The sequence below is a fragment of the Ornithodoros turicata genome, chromosome 9, assembly GCF_037126465.1.
Source record: "Ornithodoros turicata isolate Travis chromosome 9, ASM3712646v1, whole genome shotgun sequence".
NCBI classification, from domain to species: Eukaryota; Metazoa; Arthropoda; class Arachnida; order Ixodida; family Argasidae; genus Ornithodoros; species Ornithodoros turicata.
The window spans coordinates 24601353-24621988 of NC_088209.1; the positions used below are offsets into that span (position 1 = coordinate 24601353).

Sequence of the window (20636 nt, forward strand, 5' to 3'; positions counted from 1 at the left end):
ATGCTTCTACCCTTTGACATGACGCTGATGTATGACAAAAATTATAATCTGTGTTTTTTTTTTGTTGTTTTTTTTTTCGCTATACTGTCTCTTTACTAATGATTTACAATTTTCTAGTGATGCCTATTAAGTTGAACCATGATGTTACTCGTCCTTAAGCCGTATTATTCGTACACGTGTACATCCATGCGCATAAAACGTACAAGAGCGGGCAGCGCTGAGCATGTCGCTCAGCTGTTAGCATGCAAGAAACTTTGCGCGGATCGACAGAAAATCGCACAAGTAGACCGTGAACGAAGTCTGCTTGCTTCCTGTTGCATAAATAACCAATTTTTCGATGAAAATACAAGTCATGTTATTGTTTCACGCTGCATTGATATTCACTGTTCGAACGTGGTCTTTAATAAAGGATCATACGACCCGTATTAGAGGGGACGTGCGCTTCTCCAGGCGGCGCGCAGAACAGTCAGAGCGTAACGCCAGTCAACGCGCAAAATAAGCATTAGTGAAGCAGAAAGATTAAATGCGTACAAGACTCAAAAACAAATCGTTAATCCCACGCTTTGCCAGACCATGCGGCTTGTCAAATCATTACGTCTACACGCGTTCCGCCTGTCACCTGCAATCGAGCCAGGTTCTTCACGACGTCATCAATGTTTGCGGTTCAGAGAAATTTTCAAGCCACCCTTATCCGTTCCCAATACGATGAATGTTCTCGGCTCACCCGATGGTGACGTTATCAGTGCTCAAGTGCGGCACGACAGCGGCGATGATCGCAATTACTCATGTCGTTGCCGGCAATTCTAGCGTGTTCCCCCGATGTGGAATTTATCTCGTGTAATGTTGAAGGACCTAACATGGCTTCAAACAAGGACCGTGGGCGTACGAATCCCAGGAAAAATTACAGGTTCACTGTATTTTCTTTCAACAAAAGACAGTTGTTCTTTTGTAAGAAAAGAACGTATGTCTCGAAGTATTAATTTAGCGAGGTACGGAGGTAAAAGGTTTACATTGGTAAAATTGAAAAGACACAGACTGGGGTTCGAGAATCATATTTTCTGCGTACAATAAGCAGGTATCAGTGACTTAATTAAGACGTAAAGCGGAAGATGCATTTGAGAAACATAGAAAGATCGCTAGGTTTAAAATGTTTTGTAATATTTATCATGTTCAGTTGGGCATTCGCGCAGAATTTTATATGGCATTCACAATTACAGGGAATATCATTGCACGTTAAAACCCTTCCAGAGAAGAATAAACGCTTTTAAATTATAATTTTTGTATGGAGGAACGGACCGGCCTAGTTGTCGACTTGTTAATGTAGTGTTCCTTCATCTTCGAAAGCGCTATAAGACGTGATGTGAACTTGTGGTACTTGTATTGCATGCATATACGTATATTCCGTAGAATAATATCTACATATTCGAGTATATATATGGCTGCACGTGGAGAATATGTTTACAAGTTGATCGTGAACGACCAGCCGAGGACGGCCGTTTCGTCTTACTTGGGACGCTTCAGCCACGCGCAGGGAATATACCCGTATATATAATTATTATCTCCTGTTACGGCTCGACAGGGCTCACAGTATTGCTAAATAAAAGAAATAATAATGGCTCATCAATGTCGTGAGCACCATTGAAATACCCGTTTAATATATCCATGCATCCACTACACCTAAGAATCGGGAATAATGAAAATAATTTGTAACCTTGTAACTGCATATGTTTGCACAGTCAGAGCCACGCGTGATTGTATAAGTTCAACTTGTATACGTTTATTCCAGGGAAAAAAAAAAGCCCTGGGAACAAAGCGGGAAGGATGCACTGATGCATAACGCCATGCCATTTCAACATGAATACTATGAGAGTTTAAGGCCCAAGTTAACTTTCTCGAATTCAGTAATATCACACACACGCGTGTTCGACACGCGTTCCTACAGATCACTATCGCATTACAAATAGACATTACAAACCTTACATCTCAGAACGCCCCCATACATATTCTTCATACCCAGTTCTACACAACCGATGCGGTATAGACCGAGAACTAACAAAGTCAGCCTCGTGCCCCCCATGATGTGTGTAGCTAAACTAGCATCATTGCCAGTGACAGGGTCATCACTGAATGTGTAATAAAATCATCGAATAATGATGCTGTAATCTCTCCTTCGGCATCTCTTTTTCACTTTTTTTATATTTATTTTTTTTTGTGGGGGATGGGGAGCGATCTGCCTGCCACGCTGCGGCGTGCTGCTCCGGGTGATCGTGTGTCCTGGGACGACTTCACGAGGAACTGCAGAAAATTTTCTCGGAGCAACTTCGTAAAACGCGGGGGAAAACACCCAGACAGCACATTGCGTAGCTGTATAGTGTACCAGTCATGCATAAGCTTTCGTCCTTCGCGATGTTTTCCTGTTTAGCGTGTTTGTGTGGTGGAGGGGCAACAACAGCTTTATTTGATTATGATAATGATGATGATGATTGGACGGGATTGCACGGAGAACGTATAGGCATCTGGCCAGCTAACACTGTATACCACGCCGCCTCCACTCGCATCAGTCGAGAAAAACACTGTCCGAAGCGCAGGCGAGAAGGTCGAAGGGATTATCTATCGCCCTTTCGACCCGAGACAGTTGAGGAGAGACGAGATTAGGCGCTAGACTGCGTCCCACCGAATTATCCTGCCAATTTTTTTTTATTTATTTTATACGGTCTGCCCAGAAGTGTTGTCGCGGAACTCCTAGCCCCTAGGTAGCGAATCACGGTGCGCTCTATCTGTATTATCTGCTTCTTATTGGCTGAAAAAAGGTTACGTAGGATCTCGGTGTCCTCAGACTTGTGTAAACGGCAGCACGCCCATGGAGTGTGTCTAAGTACTCGCCCCGGAGGGAGTATCGGAGCATCGGCAACGTGTACCTCGAGGGAAACCGTGAGTAGCCTTGCGCGTGAACAAGGTTCGTCTGTGATTCACGTGACGTATACAAGAGTGACAGCGAGTTTTACATACTAGGCTATGCAAAAGCGGACAAGGTCACCAGTCCTGCACTGTTTCCGCACCATGGTTGTTCCAGGTTGGCGAATGTGTCGGGTTATGGTGTTACGAAATGCGTCATGCCGAATGCAGTTAGGAAAATATTCTCCAGGTGGGACATCGGTGGTGGCTATGTAGAACGTGAATATTAGTATTTAAAATCTACTCCATCCATGATCGTTGGGTGGGAAAATTTCGAAAAAATACGCAAAATTTGGAATTTTGATATTTTTGGCGTTTCCTATCCTGCGCGCAGGACGGAGAAAAGAAGATATCTGGCAAGTGGTATATGCATGAGGGTAAACGTCACCTGGGGCATGGCGCAGTGTACTGAGATAGCTCAGCAGTTGGCGCTGTTTAGGCTCAATAACGTTTGCGTCGATTACAGAACTTAGCTCGCCTACCACACACGCATTCTTACACAGCCTGTTCCAATGGAAAGATTTAATGATTGTAAACATGCGCAAAATTTGACTATCTCATGAACTACATTTTGTAATCTGATTTTTTTTGATACTGTAAGTGGACAGGAATGTGACATACACATGGCAGATGGCCGTTTTCATTTCTTGAATATATGAAGTTGAAGTTGCAGAAAGAAAAACGAAACGCATTTGCTCTGTGGCGCCGCGTGAGCTCGGCAACGTGTAAACCATTGGAGTACTTATGACGTCTTATGACGTAGGGTGCGCCACATAGCCAATAGCATGTCGTTGATAATGGCCCCGCTTGTGCTCTTCTCCAATGACGACAAGTCGTACTCGTCACGACACGAGCGGCTTTATCAGACGAGATGCCGGCGGAGACGTGTGTGGCGGAAAGGGCAACGTCACACTTGACTGCACGTAACCATCTGACCCACACGTCACGTCTCTTCACGGTATACCATACCGCCTCGGGAAAATTGTGTCCGCTCGCCACAGAATATTCCTTGTTGCTTGTCTGCTCGTGTCGTCTGCTAGAAGCACGTTTGCATTTCTTCCGCGACATCTTCGGGGCGCGTGCTCTTCTCGTCGCTCTCCTCCAGCGACTTCTGTCCCGATAGAAAGCTCGTGTGGGTGACTGGTGCCAAGAAAAAGCGAAACGAGGGCTCTGAAAAGGGCCGGCAAAGCCGATTCGCGCGGCGTTCAACGAAAAATTAATCCATTTTCTGGCGCTGCGAACACCCCTTCGCAACCAAGCCCGGATAAGTGAGCTAAAAAATTTGTAGATTTTTTGTGATTGAAACTACTATATTGTAAGCTTTATAATCATTGCTTTTCATTCATTGTAATTGGATCTGCATTTTGGCTGGAAAATATTTCGATGAACGAAGAAAGGTGCTATCGCCGCCTGCTTCATGTTTTCTTTCTTTTTCGTATTTGTGTAGGCTAGTTGCTTCTTGTGTCTGCTTCATAAATCACAGCATTATTCTAAGGCACAAAGACGACTACCTATGTGTTTTGAGGCGTGAAATGCACGTGCAGGCGTTTGACTGACGTTAATATCTTTCACCGCAGCTCACACCTACGCCTTCGAATTTTGATCTTCTTTATTACGTGGACTTCTCATCAATCTCTGAAGCTGCATTCTCGGCGTCTCGCCAGGAGCGATGAAGGTGTCGGTGCGGATCCGCGGCGAATGGCTGGCTGTGCCATGCCGAGACGGAAAGCAGACTGTGTATTGGCTTGGCGAAGAAGCGCTACGACGCTACATGAAGCTTAAGCCCGTTTCTTACATGGACGGCCGCGTTGAAACTATCTTCGAAATCCGTAAGACGCGTGGCGGTGCCATCTTGGACGGGGACGACGTTCTTAAGAACGTCCTCGATGACAACGACTTCGTATCTGTAGGTAAGAACCGGACGTGGCAGAGCTTCCCTGTGACACCAATTGATTGATTTTTGTTCAAAGATTGTTTGTTCATTTTTCAATTTTCTCTTTTTTCATTTGTCAAAGTTGTTTCATTGTTTTAATTTATGTTGTTCAAATAATGTTTGTTCATTTAAATCAATGGCCATTGAACTAGAGTACCTGAATAGTAGCTCCCTCTGTGTAGGGTGGGGACAACCTTTGCAGAAGCGAACGCCGCCAAGCCACCATTTTGAGCCCAACCTCACCATGCATGCACGCTGTGTTCTGATTTCGCCCACTTTTTCAAACCTTGAACATAAGTAGAGGAGACAAAGCGAGCTGGTGTATGCGATTGAACGGAAACATCTCCTTGAGTCTAAGGAGCAACGAAGGGGGGAACTAGACAGAACGAACACGGGGACAAGAACCGACAACGACGACTCATGCTGCACCTCTTCTGCTATGTATTTACTCAACTCCAAAATGTAGTATGTAGATAAGCGTATAGCTACACTTTTGTGAGAGCATCGCGAGCTGTGCGTGGGCGTCAAGATGGCGGAAATTCGTAGCAGACGACACGATTGTCTTCACCCTACACAGAGGGAGCTAGTATTCAGGCACCATGCATAGAGGGGTGGCATCCAATGTATTGCTCCATAGACGAAAGCGTGCTCGCCGAACGCAATGCATTCTGGACAGGTCCTGGTCGCACGTCACAGCAAACGTCAACACACACGTGACCTTAAAGATGGCCGCGCCCGTGATCGGCTGCAAAATTGTTTGTAAACAAGGCGTTTACTGTTTCTGTGCACCGTTTCTGGCGTCTTTCGACATCTGTAATTATTTTCATCCGATAATCCCGCATTAAACGTGCAGTTTTGTACATGAGGCCTCGTACTGTTGACCACTTCCAAAGATGCGATAACGACCCGGCAGTAGGACACACTGAGCCGATGCGATATACTTAAACTGAGGAGAAATGGGCTACCATGTCGCAGAAGAAGCACCGTATAATTTACACTGGCAAAATACGTTCATCTCTTGGCTTTATGCCGATCGGAATATGTCGGCAAGCGCTAAAACGTCACATGACCTCAAAATGACGTTTCCTATGACGTGTGACCAGGACAAGATGGCAGTTTTGCGAAAAGCACCCGCTTGAGGGTGATAGCTACAACAATGGCGGGTTTGTGTCACCCCTGTGCCCTGCATTGAACATGAGCGTAGAGCCACCTAGCGCATAGCGTGTCAGCTTCTCAGCCCTGACAGGTTGACAAGTTGTACGGTTGGCGGCACGTGTTCAATGTGCACACGTGTTCAATGGCCATTGGTTTGAATGATCATTTGAATATGCCCGTGTTACAGGGGTATAATTCTATGAGGTAGCTGTGTTGTAGGAAGTTGCCTTAATTGTATAGAGCTCATGCACAAGGGAGAGTTCGCATCCATAGCGTTTCCACTCTGCAAGGGTATTATGTTGTAGTTGGTGTCTCTGGCTCTCGGTGTCTAATTTTGCGAAGATTCGCTGTGAAAAGTCGGCTCTTATTTTGCTCGTAGGGAACAGACAGGTTTCTGTGATTATATCTTAAACGTTAATGTCTGAAGTGAACACTAACTCTTCTAGCACGAGCAGCCGGCAGCTACAGCGCAAATTTAACGCACGAAATTAAGCGAATTTGAAGAATACATGAGTTGCTGCTATAGAACACTCAAATTTATGCGATACTACACGCCGCGTGGTCTTTTTGCTACCTGTACCAGGGGCGGACCCACCCTCAATTTTTTTGGAGGGAGGGGTATTCCTCGAAGCGTGTAGTGTGGGAGGGGTGAGGGGAAATCCAGTGTTCAAACTAATATTTTGGGGGCCGGTCTCCCCCCCCCCCCCCCCGCAATCCTCCAGCCCTGTCGCAGCCCGACAGAACGCCACCTTTCGTATGTGCGCCCCCAATTACTTCCCAATTACCCGCCTATTACCTGCGTGAACCCAATTCATTTTCCGCCCAATACTAGATGCTGATATTGAAAGCAGGTTGAGCGCTGCCACTGGAAGCGCAAGCCACTGTTAGCATTCTTGCACCCGAATTTGAACCCGAATTCTTGCACCCGAGAAAGTGAACGCACGTACGATCATCGAATGTTAGTCCCGGGAGGCCATCCACCAGGTTGACAGGACAGGATGCCCCATCTTACAGCACGGTCAAGAAACGGGCCGCGCAATTCTAGCGAGGACGGCACAGCCTCAATGACGCACCCCATCCTGGGTAAGCAGGCCTGCGTAAGTGACCTCATATGAAGACATCCACCGTATGCGTGATGAGGACATGGAATCATGGAATGGTCAGATCACCGAGTCGACAACCGAAACGTCGCTCAGGTCACAGGCATATCTGGAAGCACAGTTCAGCGCATCTTGACTCGATAATCTTGATATTCACAAGGTCTCTGTAAATGGGTCCCAAGACTGCTCAAGCCTGATCAGAAACGCACGCCCCCCACACCACATCCAGGGATAATCTCCAGTTGTCCAAGGCAGGTCCCGCGGAATTCAGTGCTCAGGTTTGTGACTGTCGAAATCGGGTCGACCACTTCTAGCACGAGAGCAAAGTCCTGTCCAAATGGTTTAAACGAACCTGATCCCCTTCACCGAAGAAGACTCGGTCTGTACAATCAGCAGGCAAAATGATGGCCACGGTTTTCTGCCGGATTCGGAGGACATGCTGCTCATCGATAACCTCAAGCAAGAGCAGACCATCTCCGGAGGCTACTACATAACCGTGACTGATCGCTTGCAGGATGCCATCAAAGCACGCGTTATGCTCTGGAAGGGAGCCCTGCACCCAGGTGTTGCTGCTGAGGCGACGGCTACCACCCACACCTGCGGCTTTTCTGTGGTTAACCATCCACCATTACCGCAAGGAAACTATCTGGTGTCCACTTTACCAGTGATGATGACATCATGCACACCATGACCCACTTTTTGGAGGACCAAACTTCTGATTATTTGGTTGGGCGAAGCGTGCGTGGACGTTTGCGTGGATCTACTCGTACGTTGAAAAGATAACTTTTGTTCACTCACCTCAGCCACCTCCTTCTGGGTCAAGCTGATAAGTGATAACATATGGGACGCCCCACGTACTAACCCAGCACGTGTAGCGGTAGTACTACCACGTACTACCCAGTGACTCCAGTCACTATACCGGGCCTGCGCCGCCTCCCACAATGCTTTCGTTTCTCTTATATAACATCGATGTAGAGCCCTGAATGGACACCAACCGGTCCAGAACTTCCGGATAGTACAGACTAGAGTACAGACAAGACAGGAAATAGCACTAAACACCAGGGCTCTTTTTATATATATATATATATATATATATATATATATATACAGAATTATCTTTCTGGAGGCTACTGTAGCCCTTGTCCTAGTTTTCATTCTTTCTCGTATACCCTTCCCACATAAATTCCAGGGTTCATATTCTGGGCTCTGACCTGGGCGCTGACATTGGAAACGTTTAACAAAGCGTGACGGGAAATCAAATTTATTCAAACTGCTGATTCCTATGATCATCAGTGTATTGTTCGTTTCCCTTTCTTCACTGAGTGCGAAAAAAAAAGTTTACTGCCGTAGATTTATTGCCACTTATCGGTAAATACCTAACGCCCTATAGCAATGGAAGCATTTTTTCCCAAACTGGCCACCTTTTGGACAACTTGTGCTCGTAAAAATAGACACTGAATTGTGAATGACGTACAATGGAAGATTTAATTAATGACGCATACATTCTATTCTGTTACAAGTACTGGAAACGGACAAGCCTTCGCCAGTTACAGGCCCGGCAGAGATTACGTACATTCCGGAACAAGTGTATCCTTCCATCTGTCCTATAAATTTTCATTTCTGATTCTGTCCTAAATTGTTTTCTGACACTCGCATTTCTGGTGGTGTTCTGTTGTATAGTTTTGTGAACAAAAGTTTGACACCTTGACAGCAGTAAAATAGTCCTGGGAAGTTCAAGGCTCCAACACAGGTAAAAACGACCGATAATCTGGTAGAGTAGCCACGGTATTCCTGTCAGGCGTGTGAAATTACAAAGTATGTCATCTTTTGGCAACATTACTTGTTTTACCTTAGGTTATGGTACTCGACGGGAACAACATGACGCCGGATGATCTGCTTGAACTCGGCAAAGGAAAATACAAGATTCAGGTAACGTTCGTATAGGAAGTAGTGCGATGTGTGAAGTTTCATGTGATGCGTGCATGATACGTATATCTAGTAGTCGAAGGCGAAATAGAAGATGTATTTTGATGCTTTCTTCTGTAAAATATGAACGGCATCGACGGGAGCTCAAATAGGGAAAGGGGGGGGGGTGAAAGAAGTGCAAGAGTGTAGCCCTATGTGACCGCCCCCTGGTTGTGCAGGACTGGGCCGAGCAGAGTGGCAAAGGAGAAGTTCGGGTGACTATGCCCCGGTTTTACCAACGCTGGTTAACTTTCAGCCGAGATCAAGAGTTGCGAAAACTTGAAGTTAATACCCCTGTCACACGGCAAATTGAATGTCATTCCCACGAATGATATTCGCACTGAATGACATTCGTTTCATGTTACACGGTGAAATCAAATGACAATACATGCGAATGATATTCGCCCAGCGGATGAGTTCGGGGAACTCATTCGCGCTCATTCACTTTTTCCTCTCGCACCGACAGCGTACCCTCGCAGTAGAGAGGTGGCAAAAACAACAACGATAGGCCGTTCGAAGAAATGGAAGACGAATGAAGAGTTGTACGCCAATATTTTATCACGAATTTGATAACTTTTGACACCAAGGAAGGAAGACTAAACACTGTTTTTCGGAGAACTACCCTCGTTCCAACTTCCCATGTTGCCAAGTGCGCTGCAGATAAGCTTCCTAGTTGTCTTTGCTTGTGGTACTTAGCCAATTAAGTGCCTTTGAAAAGGCAACGATTTTGTTAGATAATATAATGTTTCGCTAGTTTCGAGCAAAAGAAATACAAATGTAACTAATGTACCTGTATAATGCTTCAGATGTTCGGCCATGGTGTCTTAATTATCGACACTGACATCATTTGCGACACTGACATCAATGACATTTTGTTTCTTCGTGTAGCTCTATGTGAGACAAACGAATGACATTCGGTGCGATTGTCATTCGCTGGGAATGCCATTCGGTTTGCCGTATGACAGGGGTATTACACTCAATTATTTTTTACAAACGTTAGTTGGTGACGTGATGAACGTTTCAGTGACAATAACTCCCCTTTGGCGACGCAGAGCTAAGCGTTAAATTCAAGTTAAGCGGCCGTTGATCTCGGTTCAAATGTTAATCGGCGTTAGTGAAACCGGGCCTAAACGTTGCTGAAATGGGCTTCAAATGGTTGCGTGAACGACGAGCACCAAGCGTGTAGAAGAAGAAGAAAAAAAAAAAGTAAATCGTAGGGTCTGCCTGACATATCAATCCAGTTCCAACAGTATAAAACAAATTACAAGCAGCGCAGGCGTTGTGTAACCCATTCTGCCACAGTCCCTCATATATAGTTTAATGGACTTTGTCTGTACAAACAAACAAATGAACAAAAAGAAGAGAAACAAAAGGCGAGCGGCTTTGATTATTTGCGTGACAAAACACTTATACAAAGAAAACGTTTCTGTCATCCGAAATTATCTGTGCAATTTCATTGCACAGATAATTGCGTTCGTATCGGCAGTTGCAGCGACTTGCTTGTAGCGGTATCTCGGTGGTGGCGATGAAAGGGTTCGCCGTTATCGGCGTCACAGAAGTGGGCAACGTCATGACTAACGCCCTGGGGGAATGTGCGTCCTGGACCGACTTCTAAGGTAACTGTGCCGACATATGTCTGAAAGCGTCTAAGGAAAACCCAGGAAAAACAGCACAGCCGCCACCGGGATTCGAACCCGGTTAACTCCCAGTCTCGACGTGACATGGCCAGCTGAGCCACTGAGCCACAAGAGCTGGTAACCTCACGACCTCACGTTCGCATAACCAGTGGTTTACCCATAATTTCGTCCTTTGGGGGGGAGGGGGGGATTTCCTAGTCATTACTCAAATCCATCGTCCTTATTAACTGAGAAGCGAACGTACCCTGAGCTATAAATTGCCAAATTTCGCTATGCAAATGAGCCGATACCAGAACTACACACTTTTCGAGCGCAGAAATGACGCGACCTTCTCCCTATATCCGTGTCGGAGAGCGGTCTATCTGGCCAACAGATTACTACCGCCTACGCCAATCAGCTCCATCGCTCCAAGGCACGTGGCCCTCTAACGTGGATCGCCTGTCGCTCTCTCTGCGCTCCAGTGTTGCGTAGTTCTGGTTTCGGTTCACTTGGATAGCGAAATTTTGCAATTTATATCTCAAGGTACATTTGCTTCTCAGGGTGTTTAATAACGATGCTGGATTTGAATAATGACTGGCTTCAATTCTGCTATCTCGCATTTCCTAGAAAACATCTAATTAATAAATTAATGGACTTTAGCTGATTAGTCGTCCATTAGTTGCATACGCTGTCCTACAGGACATCCGCCTGTCCGCATAAACAGGGTTGGGTACCGGAAACGGAAACGAGAAACGGTAAATACCGAAATTCAACAGGAAACGAAAATGAAAACGGAAACAAAATTGTTTTAGTTTCCACTACCAGAAACCGAAACGGCAACGTCAAAAGTGGTAACGTTAACGGAAACCAAATTCGCAGGACGTTTCCTTCAGTGTTTTCGCGTTAATATGAAAATTATATATATCCGCACTATTCTTCCAGTCGTCATTCATTCATTCATTCGTTTAGTTTCGGGACTTTCTTTCGTGTTGATCCCACTGCGCATCAAGATGGACGCGAAAGTTTTGGATGACGTATTATTTTTGCGCACGAGCGGATACTTTTGAAACTTAAAGGCATGTATTTCTGCAACCTAGAGAGGCATATGTACTTGCGGTGTATAAGATTCGTGACCAACTTTGCATTGAAGTCTTTAGTGTTTGTGTTTGGTGTGGCTGTCATTTTGCATCCATTATGTAACTAGAATATCTGACATGAAAAAGCCAAAGCCAGACGGTATACGATCGAGTTCCGGATGAGAAACAGAAACCAGTACCGAAATTACCTCGGGAACGGAAACGAAATTCTTAAAAGGAAACGGAAACCGCTACCGAAAATCGTCCGGAAACGGAAACAGAAACGGAAACGAAAAGCCGAGTTTTTCAGTTACCGGAAACAGAACCGGAAACAATAATATTTTCGGTAACCAACCCTGCGCATAACCCACCTGCCAAGTTGGCATCAGCGCTGCTCTCACTGCTATATTAAAAAAAATCTGTGTTGAATAAAAAAAAAACCCTGTATATGTTTTTTAGCAAGTGATGAAATTATAAATGACCTCCTGAAGCCAGGAGATCTAGAAGCCAGAGTGTCTATATATCTGTAAACATAACAGCGACAGATTATCAAGTGAATGTGCAAGTCATTTTACAAACAGGTCTCCTGGAAAGGAGAGCAGACTCACACAAAAATATATGTGTCAGGTATCGCCCCTATCTCCAGACAGTAGTATCATGCGAGCAAGGAACCAGCGGCATGGCCGAACGGGTTAAGGCATCCCGCGCCAAGGCCGTGCTGAAGACTGGGAGGTGGCGGGTTCTGTGCTGTCTGAAGTTTTCCCTGTGTTTTCCGAAGACTTTCTAGACGAATGTCGGCACAGTTCCCTCTGAAGTCGGCCCAGGACGCATACTAACCCCCCTGTCTCCCGCTACTTCCTGCTGTCCTCTCTCCATCTGTCCACGTCTGTACGCCACTCACAGCCACAGTTGCTTCGCGGCGCTAACACTGAATTTAAAAAAAAGCGAGAGCAAGACTAGGCGCATTCATTTCAGCGCATGTTGACATCACAGTAGTTACTGGAAGAAAAGCTAATTATAATTCAAGTTACATAATAATTATATTATAATTCTAATTACATTCAAGCACATGACCCCAATCGAATCGAATTTATTGCAGTTGTCAAATGAGTCCATTGAGAAAGTCAAGAAGTCTCGAGACATGCTGGAAGCCATTTTGAAAGACAATAAAGGTAGTGTCTGTCACATCATTGATCCTTCAGCACGCACACTTGTTTGTATCGTATAATGCTCATCCTTATCCCACCATGCATATTGCAGTCGCTTATGGGCTGAACACGGGATTTGGAAAATTTGCACGGGTAGTGATTCCGGACGAGAGCCTGAAGTAAGGACAGTTGAAGTATGGAGCTTGTTTTACATCACTAATATCACAATTTACTTTGTAGGGAGCTTCAGGAAAATCTTGTGCGATCGCACTCTGCAGGTATGTGCCATGCTTTTACCATTCTCACTTTTTTTTCTAGAGTTTCTGTTTGCCCAATGACCAATGCTGTCAGATTTACTCTGGGTCACTCTCTCTCTCTCTTTTCTGCACTGCGCTAGGGTCTTTCGTAACTTCACATCCACTTGCGTAACCCAATACATAAATTAAATTTCTGTAGGACGTAGAAACATGCTACCGGACCAGGTGTGCACATTACTAAACTGAAGAGGCAAAACAAGCATAAAAAGTCACTTGGGCAAAATAGTCTACCATGAGCACATTTATCTAAAAGGACCGATAGTTTCTGAAGAATAAAAGCACAACATGACAATCCCTAATCACCCCGGGGGTTTGAGTAATCACAAATCAGACATCCTGCACAAATATCATCCAAAGCATATTACCATTAGCATATTTCTGCAATGTAGTGCTGAGTAGTATTAATAGATATTGATGAGAAAGTTTCATTGCAAACGATTGAGATGTTGTCTTTTTCCCAGATTCTAGAGGGAGCTGTTTGTAATTCCGGTGGTTCTTGGGAACCCAATACGTACCAGTAAATCCAATTTAAAAAGATACAATCCATTTATAAGTTTCGCTTTTGCAGGTGTTGGAAATCCACTATCCCCCGAAAAGACCAGGATGCTGTTAGCGCTTCGAATCAACGTCCTGTCCAAAGGCTACAGCGGTATTTCTCTGGAGGCGCTCAACCAGCTCGTCGATGCCTTCAACGGTAACGTTTCTTATCCAGTTCCCCAGCACTACATCGTGTAACGAAGTTACTTGTCCGAACAGCTATGCATACGTATACCATTATAATCACCCGTTTGAATCGGCAATTCTGCGAATCTCTTTGGTAGCATCTTGTCTGTCCTGGGTTCCTGAACAAGGAACTGTTGGAGCCAGCGGAGACCTGGCACCGTTAGCGCACCTTGCCTTGGGACTCATTGGAGAGGGAAAGATGTGGAGCCCAGAAACCGGATGGGGAGAAGCAAAATATGTACGTTTTACTCTGCATTCATTCAGGGCGATGTATCAGTGCTTCTTCTTAACGGGGGTAGTGTGCTTTTCAGTTTACAGTTTAGCTGTGTGAGCATTCAGCCTCGTGCTGTGATTACGGAGTTCTTCATCTTAGAGGAGAAAGTTTAGAAACAATTTTGTTAAAAGAACGTCCATAAGGTGAATCATATTTTGAAAGCCGTATAGAGCCGAACTCATAGTATGCACGAAGATGTGGGGTATAACAGCTAAATTATTACATCTACATATTTGCAAGTTAATGGTTTGAAACTTGACATCCTTAACTTGAAACGTGAATGTAGCTACTCCTTATGGATAGCTCAAAAGCTAAAAAAACATTCCTTCTATAAATATTATCAACGTCATGACGAAATAAGCAAGCAGAATCTTTCTATTTTTCTGCATGGCCACACTCCACTCTCCTTTTACATATCTCTACATGTCTTCCATAAAGATATGTAGGAGACAACAGAGCCCCCTGTAAATGGAGTCCAATCACATTTCATGTCAGAACAATCTCTCACAGTTGTCTTGCGAAGTAAAGCCACAAATTATTATTATTATGACTACCTCAAAAAGTTGCATTTTCAGAAATGCCTAGCATAAGGGACTAGGATTGTGTTATAAAAATGTCGAAACATTTTTGTATACAGATGATGTTGAATTTTGAGAAATGTCTGATTGCTGATGCATCCCAAGGCAAACGGAAATTGTGATTCGTCATTGATGAATCACAAATTTTGTCAGTATTAGTACCTTCGCATTTTGTGCATCACAGTTCCATACAGCAGAACTAGCATGAGGCTTAATTCGCTTATGTTCACTAATTAGAACGTGTATGTTTTTGTTTTCACCACAGCAAGGTGTGTCCACCTTGAAATACCAGATTACATTTGCCTTTTTTTTTTTTTTTTTTGTGGTATACTTAGTTTTAATCTATGTCTGTTCCCTACTGTAGGTGTTGGAATCTCATAAGCTCAGGCCGATCAAACTTAAACCGAAAGAGGTATAATTTTTTTCCCTCTTCTGCTTGTTGTCTATCATTATTTGTGGAAATTCTCAGGCATTTTCTTTTTCATGCTTCTTCTTTAGGGATTAGCTTTGTTGAACGGAACACAGCTCATCACGTCGATTGGCGCTGAAGGTGAGCGCAACGTTTACGCTGTTTTTCCTAAGATAATTGGATATGCGTCTTTTCTGTACAGCTGTTGAACGTGCAACGGTTCTGAGTCGACAGGCAGATGTGGTAGCTGCTTTGACCCTTGATGTCTTGAAAGGCACGACAAGAGCGTTTGAAAGCGGTAAGTCAGGGTCACTTTCATGCCCCGGAATGGTTTTGACATGGTTCTAACCCTTATCGACCTATCTTGCACCACAGATATTCAAAAGATAAGGCCACACTGGGGTCAAGGTCTTGTAGCAAAGAGGTTGCGTGCCCTACTTCACTCTGAAACATTCCCATCCGAGATTGCCGGTAAGGTACCTTGACCATGTCTTGTTGCATTTGTGGTCTCGGGTGGTTTGCAGTTACCAAAGTAAAAAGCTTCCTTTACAGTGCCACCATCACAGGCAGCAAACTGTATGTCAAGAGGGGCATGTGCCTCACCATAAATCTTCATGAAGGGGCAATGAACCCCGTGTAAGACCTACGTTGATGTGCAGAATTGACAACAGTAATCAATAGATAAAGCAAACAATACAACTAAATAAAACAGAGTATCACCCCTGGCAGTATGTTATTATATTATAAAACGCTGATATCGTACATACTGCTGAATTATTATAATGTAGCATAATATCAGCTCGGCAATGTATTTTAAATAATAGCATCATACTGTAATATGTGTTCTTCTAAAATACCACTTGGGAATGTTGTGCAGATACATTTTTGAACCTACACAGCTGGGTGCATGGGTGACGGGGCCAGTAGCAACATGAGCTAATACTACATATTGTTGTTTTTGGCAAGATGCACTGAACAAACAATGCAAGTGAAGCAGTGAAGCAAAGTGCAAGTTAGACTTGCACAACTTGCACTTCAAATAACTGTTGCTAAAACTCGAGTTTTTACGTGGTTAGGCTCTTAAGAAAGCAAGAATCACATCTTTGGGCAATTGAGCAAGACAAAGCAGGCCATCTCAAATTTCCTTTTTCTCAGTGGCATAGTTGAAGCCTTCTGCATCAGTTTAATTCTTTCACGTTATAACATTGCACCATTTGTGTCAACAGTGTGTAATGCAAACACAATACTCCACATTAAAGATATGATGCTTTCTTACTCTATTCTCAGAGAGCCATCGGTTTTGCCATCGAGTTCAGGATGCTTACACCCTGCGATGTTGTCCGCAGGTTCATGGCATTGTCCATGACACAATCGACTTTGTCAGAGGAATCATCACGACAGAAATGAACAGTGCAACGGATAATCCTGTATCCTTCTTTTTTTTGCTCCTGTTAGTGACTATTTTGTGCAGGATCCAAAACCAAATCAATATGATCCTTATCACATCATCAGCTCGTATTTTGTGAAAGAGGGGAGATCATTTCTGGTGGCAACTTTCACGGAGAGTACCCAGCCAAGGTAGGGATAATAAATTGCATATCTTATTTAGAGCTAAATGGCACATTTATCTCACGTTTTATGCATCCTGCACAGGCCCTGGACTACCTGGCAATTGGAGTTCATGAATTGGGCAGCATGAGTGAACGTCGAATTGAACGACTCATCAACCCAGCCTATAGTGAACTACCAGCATTTCTTGTGCAAGACGGTGGTCTGAATTCGGGCTTTATGATAGCTCACTGTACCGCTGCTTCCCTAGGTACAAGTCCATATTACACACAGCCATAAATCCCTTTTATTGCCTGGCTAACCTTTCCTTTCTTTTTTTTCTTAATAAGCATATACCCCCCCCCCCCCCCCCCCCACACACACTTTTATTGACACAGTCCTTTTCCTCATGCTAAAGGAAAAAGAGCACCTTGCAAACTTACAGGAGAATGTTTAATTTTTTTCTCTTCCCACAGTATCTGAAAGTAAAGTGCTTTGCCACCCTGCATCCGTTGACTCCATTCCGACAAGCGCTGGCACTGAGGACCACGTATCCATGGGTGGCTTTGCAGCCAGGAAGGCACTACAAGTCGTTCAGAACGTGGAACGCATAATCGCAATAGAGTTGCTTTGTGCCTGCCAGGCCATTGAGTTTCTCAGACCTCTCAGGACCACTGCTCCTCTGGAAGCTGTCTACAAGCTTGTGCGACTGCTGGTCAAGTAAGAACACATTAATAAAAAAAACTTTTTCCCGTGGTTCCAGTAAACAAGGTTCAATTTTTGATTTTTTCTCAGGCCTTGGGATAAGGACCGAGTAATGGCCCCGGACATTGACTCGGCAACGGAACTCCTGAAGGAGTCTCGACTCTGGGACGTTGTGAAGCCCCACATGGATCATTTCTTCCTCGTGCAGGAAGAGGAGACACGAATGCCTTCACCAACCACTTCGGAAATAAGTACTGGGAGCATTGCTAAGAAGCGCAGGGTTGACTACAACGAATTCTGAGCCAGGTTCGCGGGTTGTGTCCAGGATGTTGTTTCTTCACGCAGGTCATAAAAGAGGAGAAGGAACGGTTGTGTCGTGGAAAGACTTTGAATGTTGGCGTTGCAGCGCATCCTACACGCAGTTTTACACAAGTACATCTTTTAGTACATTTAATTTCAACTACCTGGCAAACGCAAACAAGTACTTCTCATGCATGTGGAGTATGTTGTGTGGTACTACCTGGGGTCACGTCGTCTGACCTGTATCGCGTACAAACGGAAGTACGTCTGGTGGGACTCGTGCAGCGAGGAGCATGCACAGGGCTACAAGATACGAAGAAAGTCTTTAGAATAAAGTTAGACTTGACGCAGATTATGTGTATGACTGATACTGAAATTCAGTGCAACACAAACAGTATGGTCATAATGTAACATTTGCTTGAGACTGAGGGAGACAATGTGGTCAGACACAATGACTGCTGTAGTATGTAAAATATGTAGTCTTCAACGCCTCCACGGTCGCCACGGTAGAGATTCGTTCAAACTACTCATCATAAACTAATTCAACCAAGGCATTCCTCCCAGGCATGCGTCACATTTAATGGAGATTTTATGAAGTTATCAGTAGGGGAACTGAAAAGTGCTCTGACAATCTTTTTAAAAGCGACTCATTGTACTGCATTCTAATTGCATATTTCAGTGTTAATCAAACAATGAATAGAAACATCGTCCAGCCCCATAGATAGCACATATGACCGCTGTCCCTGAGCAAGCGACAATCTTCGGTTTTTCGAATATTGCTTCTAATTTATTTATTTTTTAAATTTGTGCACGTTCTTCAAGGGCCTCAGACGGGCGTTACATGAAGGTTACCGTTACAGGGTTATCCAGGTTTCTCATTACAGAGTTCAAAAATAGGATATTAGCACACGATATTGAATACACATAGCGAGTAGGGATTAAACGGGACTGTGAATCAACAAGAACGCCTGAAAAGTTGGGGTGCATGTACAAGACCTTTGGGTAAATGTACAAGACGCGAGTGCAGCGAGCGATTACACACCGAAGTGTGCAGACAGTAAGCGTTTGAGGGTGACATGACCAGTGATCGTGACCAGGGGCTGTGGAAGACCATTCCATTCAACGACTGCACGTGGGAAGAAAGAGAACAAATACTGCGATGTATGACCGCTGATGGGTTTCAGTTCCAAGGAATGATCTAATCGTGGGGTTACATATGAAGCGGGCGAAAGGAAATTAGGTCCAATATGAGCGCTACACAAAAACCTATGAAACAGGCAAAGCCGGACGTACTTTCTACACAGGTCAAGGGCAGGAAGGTCAACAGAATGGAAGAGACACTAGAAGGGTAAGTGTAAGGGAAAGTATAAAATGAGCAGCACAGTTTTGCATGCTTTCAAGGAGTTGAGCTAGGATGGCTGTACGGGGGGTTCCATATTCCACAATATTACAATTATGGATGTATCAAAGCCACATAGTCAAGTAGTTCTACATTGGGAGGTGCTGGTGCTAGGTTTCGCCTTAAAAAAGCTGAGTTTTCGATTAGTGTTGTCTACAATGGTATTGACATGAGTGGACCACAAGAGATTAGAAGTTAGGTGCAGCCCTAAGTACTTGCACTAAGTATAGCAGCACTTGGTATGAGAGATCCGTTGAGTTCGTAGCTGAAGTTGTAAGCTTGCTTTTAGTGGGAAAAGGACACGTGCACACAATTTGACACGTTAAGAAGAAGCTTCCGCAAACCCTGTATTCACACGAGCGACATGCCCCAGAATAGCGCAAGCACTCAACGTCGTGTCTTCACGTACACCGCTAACCGTGGAGAATATCCTGCGACACAGCCACGGGATATTCCGTAGCAGACGACAGGAAAAGATGCAGACAGTGTCATCTGCAAACCATAGGGAATATCCTTGTGACACAGCCACAAGATATTCCATAGAAGACAACAGGAAAAGACGCAGATAGTGTCGTCTGCTAACCGTAGGGAATATCCTGCGACACAGCCACAAGATATTCCGTAGCAGACGACAGGAAAAGACGCAGACAAGTGTGCATACACCATTCCCGATATTCCTGCAACATGTGAGTGCTCACCGTAACACGGGACGGAACTTCGGCTCTGCGAACAGTGTTTTTGCCTTTTCTTCCACTAGAATCCTCAGTGTCGCTCGTGTGAGTACATGGAAAGAGCACCATGAACCAACAATGTCAAGATCTTGCTGACGAGAAACAGAATTTGACAGAGCACTTATGGCTTGGTGCGGCACACAGTCATCAGCAAAAAGATGAAATGACGACGAAACAGAGTTCGGAAAGTCATTAATAAACACATATTAAGAAGAAAGGAGGCCCAAGGACTGAGCCTTGGGGGGACACCCGAAATTACTGGAAGGAAAGAAGAGCATGTATTGGTTATCTGCATTGCTTGCGAGTGATTATATAAATAGGTATGAATCCATCCGAGCATGTTGCTATCAAGGCTAAGATTGGATAGCTTGCGCAATAGATAAGAATGGCGGACAGAGTCAAAAGCTTTCCTGAAGTCGAAAAAGACAGCGTCAGTTCTGGCGTAACGGTCCAGATTAGATTGTAGATCATGAACGAAGCAGGAAAGTTGAGTGTCACAAGAATACCCCTTTGCAAAAGCCACACTGATACTTGTAAAAGAGACCTGCTCCTGTGGCATAGTGGTTAAGATGACTGCTTTCCACGCTGAGACTGGGAAGTGATGCGGGTTCGAGTCCCCGCACCGGCTGTGCTGTCTGGAATTTTTCCTTCGGTTTTCCATCAGACTATCCAGACAAATGTCAACACAGTTCCCCCCAATGTCA

General features: G+C 44.6%; 1 protein-coding gene across 6 annotated transcripts; it reads left to right on the forward strand.

Moving 5' to 3' along the window:
* The first annotated feature begins 2821 nt into the window (after positions 1-2821).
* On the forward strand, positions 2822-18154 carry LOC135368442 (histidine ammonia-lyase-like). Of its 6 annotated transcripts, none has more exons than XM_064601693.1 (19): positions 2822-2931; positions 4533-4865; positions 8664-8730; positions 8866-8914; positions 8998-9072; positions 12900-12972; positions 13061-13127; positions 13189-13226; positions 13834-13959; positions 14087-14226; positions 15205-15252; positions 15339-15390; positions 15452-15547; positions 15625-15720; positions 16537-16676; positions 16762-16827; positions 16903-17068; positions 17274-17517; positions 17593-18154. In XM_064601693.1, the coding sequence occupies exons 2-19, from the start codon at positions 4625-4627 to the stop codon at positions 17801-17803; spliced, it is 1995 nt and encodes a 664-aa protein (XP_064457763.1). In that variant the 5' UTR covers positions 2822-2931; positions 4533-4624; the 3' UTR covers positions 17804-18154. The 6 variants fall into 6 exon arrangements, with proteins under 6 accessions (XP_064457763.1, XP_064457768.1, XP_064457764.1 ...); XM_064601698.1 differs by having other exon boundaries at positions 8866-8893; XM_064601694.1 differs by having other exon boundaries at positions 2858-2956.
* Positions 18155-20636: the final 2482 nt, after the last annotated feature.

What these genes read in the sequence shown, in the direction of transcription:
- LOC135368442 (XM_064601693.1), top strand. Translation starts at nt 4,625, where the DNA reads ATGAAGGTGTCGGTGCGGATCCGCGGCGAATGGCTGGCTGTGCCATGC. An exon ending in TAAAAACGACCGATAATCTG is followed by an intron (nt 8,915 to 8,997) that starts GTAGAGTAGCCA and finishes GTTTTACCTTAG; the next exon opens with GTTATGGTACTCGACGGGAA. An exon ending in GCTCGTCGATGCCTTCAACG is followed by an intron (nt 13,960 to 14,086) that starts GTAACGTTTCTT and finishes TCTCTTTGGTAG; the next exon opens with CATCTTGTCTGTCCTGGGTT.